The 7170-nt window shown below is 32.9% G+C and overlaps 2 protein-coding genes across 2 annotated transcripts; one reads left to right on the plus strand and one right to left on the minus strand.

The window, feature by feature from the left end:
* The first annotated feature begins 418 nt into the window (after nucleotides 1–418).
* LOC125865302 (uncharacterized) lies at nucleotides 419–1241 on the plus strand. The gene has a single exon (XM_049545510.1). It carries the CDS (start codon nucleotides 434–436, stop codon nucleotides 866–868), a length of 435 nt encoding a protein of 144 aa, XP_049401467.1. The 5' UTR covers nucleotides 419–433; the 3' UTR covers nucleotides 869–1241.
* A 3342-nt stretch (nucleotides 1242–4583) lies between these two features.
* On the minus strand, nucleotides 4584–4966 carry LOC125865306 (uncharacterized). The gene has a single exon (XM_049545516.1). It carries the CDS (start codon nucleotides 4949–4951, stop codon nucleotides 4760–4762), a length of 192 nt encoding a protein of 63 aa, XP_049401473.1. The 5' UTR covers nucleotides 4952–4966; the 3' UTR covers nucleotides 4584–4759.
* Between the last annotated feature and the right edge of the window lie 2204 nt (nucleotides 4967–7170).

Raw genomic sequence — 7170 nt, forward strand, 5'->3', positions numbered from 1 at the left:
TCTATAAAAAAATTGGGCATATATGATAAATTTTACAAGAAATTTGGTGAAGAAATAAATTTAACGATCAAATTAATAAATTAAAATTAGCCGTTAAACTAAAGAAGCAGAAAATATGTGTGAGAAGTATCAAATATACCTATTAATGAATATTTTATAATAAAATAAAAATAAGTTTAAAATTGATTTCTTTTTAATATTGTTAGAGAAAAATGATAAAAAAGAGTTATCTGTATAATGAAAGGTATATCATTTCTAAATGATAAAACTAAAATGTATATCAAACTTTTTTTTCAATAATAATAATAAAAAAAAAAAGAATTCTGGTTTTTGGCGCCAAAGCTATTAGACTCCCGCCATTAAGAAATTGACCGTCCCCAAACAAATAATATAAAAAGGAAAACAAAATCAGGTAAGCTCAAAGGAGAACAAAATGGGGCGAAAAACAGAGTACTGGTTACTGAAAACAGAACCAGGAGAGTGGTCATGGGAGGACCAAGAAGCTAATGGAGGAATTTCAAAGTGGGATGGAGTAAAAAACAAGCAAGCCCAGAAGTATCTAAAGTCCATGAACATAGGAGATCTCTGTTTCTTCTACCACTCTGGGTCCAAAGCCCGGAGGATAGTTGGTGTAGTCTCAGTGACGCGTGAATGGTACACAGATGATGATGATGACGACGGTGGCGCCGTGGATGTCAAGGCGGTTGGTGAGATGAGGAGGGTTGTGGACCTTGCGGAGATGAAAAGGGATGAAGGGTTGAAGGGTTTTGTGCTTTTTAAACAGAGTAGGTTGTCTGTTGTGCCGGTGGAAAAGGGGTTTTGGGATAAGATTTGTGAAATTGGTGGGGGATTTGAGGGTGATGAATAGTTTTGTATGTAAGGTGTTTGCGTTTTTATTTAAGAGAGAAGCTTATCTTTACTGTTATGGAGTTTTGGAGTGGTTGGATTTTGACAAAGGAGTCATCGGTTCAACAACAAGTATAGCTAGCTTGTTGATAATGGTATGTAAAGCTTTCAATTTGTTCTTTCAAAAGAGTAACGGTAGTATTGTATATTTGCTTGCTTAATACATCTGATTTGAAGTTGACAACAAAATGTTGGAGTGTTTGGTTTAGCAAAAGAATAGGTACAAATTACGATCTTTGAAGTCATTAATGAAATGTCAAATAGGTAAAGATAAAGAGTAAATTGTGGCAAACAACTGAGAACAGCCAATCGGCAATCTCTTCGAGAATATAGCATTCCAATCTAGTAAAGTTTTTCTTTTTAAACCAACTGCACATGTTTTCATCATCCAAATTGTATTACATATGATTTGAGGACGGTGTTTATAAGTTTGTAGGACAACTGATCTATCTAAAGAAAGAGCGACGAGGTAAAAGCCTAGATGAATATGAAAAACACCTAAACTAGAGGTGGGCTACCTCCAAAAAATTATACAAGATCCTCATTCTTCAAGGTGGTTGAAAGAAAATCTCTTGCTTTTTTCATGTTGAAAATCCGTAAAGGGATTCAAGAGTCCCTTAATCAGATTAGGTTAGTTCAGAGAAGTTATGTAACTAATTAAATAAGGTTTAGTGTATGTGTGACTTAGAGGAGTGAGTCTATCCCCCAATTGATTGCATTCTCTGAACCATTAAAACCTGACTGCTCCATAGTCTCTCTGAGTTCATTGTAAAGTAGGAATAAGATTTCAAATTGTCTTCTCCAATCTGAAGCCTGCTTGAGTAGTAGCTAGAAGGGACACATCAGCTGTAATGACTGAGGTGAAATTCAAATCAAGGAAATTAATTAATTTCCCTGGGTGATGGGTAGCATATCTGATAAATAACTGTTTCTCAGTGTGAGTATGCATAGCCAGCCTGATTGCATTAGAAAGTTTATTAGGAAAGCTCCCATTTGTCAGCATACAAGATTCAACATGTCATATATCTATCTATCTATCTCTCTTAACTCTTAAACTCACGCGCAGCAGCAATTGAAGATGATCATTTTCACTTAGGAAGAGAACTCTGCTTGTATTGATGCTCCACTACATGTATAAGCTAATCTCTCTGCTTAGACAAAGATTTCCTACAGCTTAGTGAGTCTTTAGTCCCCTTTTAATTGTTCTGTCTCACCTCCAAAATGGAACTTGTGACTTTGCAATTGTAATTCTCCAAAGGATAAACATGATTAAGATGCCAGCAACTCTGAAAGGACAGGGATAATTTTGGACTTTGTATTTGCACCTTTAATTAGTGAAGTTAATTTGATCCAAAGAAAAAAACCATATGAATCTATTACATCATTTGACTAAATTCAAACATCTCAAACGGGACTCTTTTTTCAACTCTTTAAGAGCTAGAAAAGGTGCTTCTATATAGTAGTAGTAGGTTTAAGATTTTTACCAAGCGGGTTCAATATCTGAAGAAAAAATTCACAGTTCAATAGATGAAGAAAAAATTCACAAAAAAGCTAATAAATTAGTGTGTTGTTGTCTGATTTTGAACTATGTCACTTTTACAAAAATAACCAAATTTACTGCTGGACCAAGAACTGTCTTTTGCTTAAATGGGATCCATTTTTTTTTATACTTGTATTTTTCATAAGATAAATCAAATATAATGTACTTATTTTACAAAGTGGGTTCATATGAACCTTCTTGATCCAATGTAAATCTAGCCTTGTGTCTATATAAGCATATTAGTCCTGCTTTCCCTTGCGAATGAGGGACAAAGTCCATTTCTAAAATGAAAAATTTACGAAGTGAGTTCATATGAACCCTCTTGACCCAAGTCTAGCCCGTCTTCTATATAAACATACTAGTCTTGCTTTCCCTTGCCAACGAGGGACAAAGTCCATTTGTAAAAAGAAACTTTTCATTTCTGAATTTGTCATTTTCTCCATTTTGAATATTATATTTCTCATTCATACTTAGCAAAATCCAACAACACCTCACATAAAAGGAAAATGACTATATTTGTATGATTTGCAAGTAAGAGTTCACCACATTTGAATAGTTCATCCAAAAAAAAAAAAATAGACGTTGTCCATCGATTCTGACCATTGATTTTAAGCTAGGTTTTAGTAATGCAACAATATTTTAAATAATTAGTAGAAATTCTGCTCAAATGGAAGAGTGCGTCTTAAATTTAAAAAGGAAAAATTATGTAGAATAGTAAACATTTTGCTTATATTAGGTACTGTAGCTACAGTTTAAGTAAATTGTAATTTACAGCTATAGTTTTATCAATTTTTGTTATTCGCCTAATTTATATAATTCTTCTGATTTGTATAAATTCAGAATTTTTTTGTATGCTTACCCTCGCTATTTGTATACGATTTATGAAAAATTCATAATAAATTGCCCTGTTTGTATATTGGCAAGCGAAATATACAAATGAAGTTCTAAAAAATTCTTAAATATAAATACAGATTTGGTTTATATTTACCTTATATGTATATTCGCATACGAAATATATAAACTGACAGAAATATACAAACCGCAATCTTCATAGCAAACAAAACTATAGTTATAAAGCACAATTATCAAAATTATATCTATAAAACCTTATCATGTCTAGATCTATCATGTTTACGATTTCTAAAATTTTCTGTTTTCGTCACTACTGTTAAAGTTACATTCCTTCTAGAAATGGTCTTTCATTCTCGTGGCCATGTTGCCATGATGGCACTGTCTGTTCTACCCATTCTGCTAAATATGGCTCAACATACCTACCCCAGCAATCAACATGCAACTTTTAATGTTATTGGGTTAAAACTTAAAAACCTACTCCCATAATACAAGATCTAAGACTAGCAGCAGTCATTAACATATTTATTTAATGTGTCAATAAATAATACATTACCAACTATTAATGCAGTCACAACCCTCAAAAATAGTTGTCCATTATTAATTTGATATAGAAGATTAAAAAACAGTAAATGATAAGGGTGACTTAGTAGTAAAATCACCCTTATTAAATATAATTCATCTAAACATTGAAAAAGCAATACAGTACAATAACAAGGGTAAAATAGACACAAAGTAGTAAATTATTAATTGTTTTTATAAACTAAATAAGTATTGTTGCATATCCCAAAATAGTAGTGGACAAGTAAAAATGAACGGGGTGATATCTTATTTCTCGTTCGTTCCTTTTTATTTCTCACATGTGGCTTCTCGAGAATCAAATTGCATATACTTTGACTGACATTTTAAGATATACTATATGAGAAAGATTACAACTTCTAGTATTTTTCAAATAGTTTTCGAATATCTAAATTATTCTAACACAATTTAGCTCCAAAAATTAATCAAACTATCCCTCATAAAATGGAATGTAACAAGTAAAACAGGAACAGAGGGAGTCGTTCCCAAAAGCGCCCACAAGATATATTTCATGTTCAAAAAAGTCTTAAGATATCATCTAATTTTTCAAACTCAAGTTACAAATTCACTAACAAAAATTGCTAGATTTTGTTCCCTTTCACAATCACCTACCAAAAAAAAAAAACCAAAAAGGATTCCCAACTTTAAACAAATATAGAGAGACATCAGGCAATCGAGACTAGACTCACAATCAAAGTCCAAAGGGCCAACTTTTCCGATCGATGATGAACAGAGTGAACGAAAAAGTTAAGTAAAATGTATATAATCAAATACAACTATTTTGAACCCAATATCTCTAAATTCTGAATTTACCTCTGCTTTGTTGGTGAATGTGAAATTAATATATAATCCATGGCAGCATATAAATAAAACTATGGGTAAATATTAAAGGCTACGCTTGCCAGGACGATCAGCCGCTTGAAGAGTTTTCTCGACAAGCTTACGAGCTTTCTTGCTGCGAATCTCAACCTTGACACTCGAACTTTTGTCCATCTTGATATATGGCTTCTTCAATTTCTTCAATTTTCTCACCTTCGACTTTATCGACTCCACAAAATTCTCCAACTGAATACCCATTTTCAAAACTCTTGTAGATGTACGTACTACTGCCCCTATATTAATGCAGCTGTTACTATTTTTTATTTTTCTGCTAAAATATCTCTAACTATTTATTATAGTATAGTACTCCCTCTGTCCCTATTTAGTTGTCCATATTTTCTCTTTTAGTTGTCCCTATTTAATTGTCCATTTTGACAAATCAAGAAAGGACAACAATTTTTTTCCTATTATACCCTTATTTAAAGTGAAAAGTTGTCATAAATAAAGTAGATAAACTTATGAACTTCTCAGCATTGATTAGTTATTTTGAGTGAATTTAATTTGGAAGTAAATTGTACTATAAGGGTAAAATTGTAACTTCACCATGGTAATCATTGTTGCCTTAATCTGTGTGTCATTTCTAAAGTGGACAATTAAATAGGGACGGAGTATATAGTTTGTTGCTTGCGTATGAACTTTGACTGGACCATCCTCCTAAAGAATTGGCCCTATTTCCTCTGAATATTACGTGCCATGCCATTACTAATCTAATAGGGATTCTTATTCCTTTTGACTTTTTCTTCCAACAAATTAATCCTTCACTTCACTTTTTTAGTCCTCATAATTTTTTTTTGTCTAACGTTATAAATTTTGATTAACATTTTTTTTTTTGAAAAAATTAGTTAGATATACTTCACTATTTTATATATATATATTACCTTTAAATTAAAATTTTTTACATATAATACCATTTTTGATAATTATACCATATATTTTAAAAAGTTAAATCATATACATAAATCTCTTAAATATGGTTAGAGCCGTTAAAATGGGCTTAGCCCATGAACCAATCCAACCCAACCCGTTATCGAGGTAGGTTTGGGATAGAATTTTTCAAGCCACTTTAAAACTGGGGCTTATAAGCCCGGCCCATATAAGCCCTTGGCCTTTGAGGCTTGATCGGGGTCGGCTCATGAACCAAAACTATTTGTTTAAGGAAATTTACAGAAACTTCACTAGTGTATGAACTAATTACTTAGATGCACGCAATGTTGTAATAGTACGACTCTTACCAGATTTTTGTGTGTCAAGATACATGTATCTCGGAATACATGGACTCAAAATTAGATGTAATTTGTTCTAGATACACTCTATCCAAGTATATTCACATTTATCTAGGATACATTGACAAATCTCGCGCCGTTGCCTCCCTCCCATCTCGCTCACCACTCTCTTATCTCGCTCGTGTATCTAGGATGCATCACACCAGATACATGTATCTCGCGTATATAGTATCCTAGATACATGCTAATCACACTAGAGTTTTTGCTGGTGTTATTGAAACAATACCATTTGTTCACCATATTTGATGTCATGGAATTTTAATTTTGAAAAGAAAAAAATAGAAAAAAAGAAGGGCTAGCCCGCCCCAGCCCACGACCCTTCTAGGGTTGGGTTGTGTTGAGCATTTTCAGGCCCTTCCTGATGAAGAGCCAACACACCCTAACCCATCAAATTTCTTGGCCCGTGATGCTTGGGCAGGGTGAGGCTGGACTGGCCCTTTTTGAAACTCTAGATATGGTATTACCTAATTATCTTAAAATCTAATCTCCTTAAATAATGGAATATTAACATTTCAAATTTACTTTCTCTCACATAACACCAGTTCTCCACGCCAACCGTATATCTCCCCACCAACCCCCCACGTACTACATCACCTTTATCATATTTTCTCTTTCTTCATCCTCAATCTCCTATCCTAACTTCATCTCCTCATTTTCTTTCTTTCTTCCTTCTCCCTCGTAGATCTTCTTCACTAAACCATCAAAAAGTGAATTGAAAACGGAGCAATACAATCTTATTATTGAGTAATACAATCTTTCTTGGATATTTATTTGTATAAATTTTGATTTTTTTTTTTTTTTGTTTGAGTAAAAATAGGAACAAAAAATTTGCATCGTTGATATGGTGTAGTATTGATGCAAATGAGATTAAGGAGTCAGAGACTTGAATCACTTATTGCTAATTTACATTTCATGGAGTTAACAAACACCAGAGTTTCCAACTATGATGAAAGAGAGGTTGAATTGGAATATTTTGCAATCTTCCCTTCAGAACTGGATGCATATGTATCTCCCTGTCTTCTATGTATACTAGAAAAAATGGCCCGTATCAGTACGGGCCCAACATTTATATATATTACTAATGTTCTAAATAAATTTAAATTCCTAATTATTTAGAAGTATAGTATGCATTTG

This window comes from Solanum stenotomum, chromosome 5 (assembly GCF_019186545.1).
Source record: "Solanum stenotomum isolate F172 chromosome 5, ASM1918654v1, whole genome shotgun sequence".
Lineage (NCBI taxonomy): Eukaryota > Viridiplantae > Streptophyta > Magnoliopsida > Solanales > Solanaceae > Solanum > Solanum stenotomum.

Bases quoted from the DNA above. Each gene is read 5' to 3' on its own strand.
- LOC125865306 (XM_049545516.1), bottom strand. From the start codon at position 4,951: ATGGGTATTCAGTTGGAGAATTTTGTGGAGTCGATAAAGTCGAAGGTG.
- LOC125865302 (XM_049545510.1), top strand. From the start codon at position 434: ATGGGGCGAAAAACAGAGTACTGGTTACTGAAAACAGAACCAGGAGAG.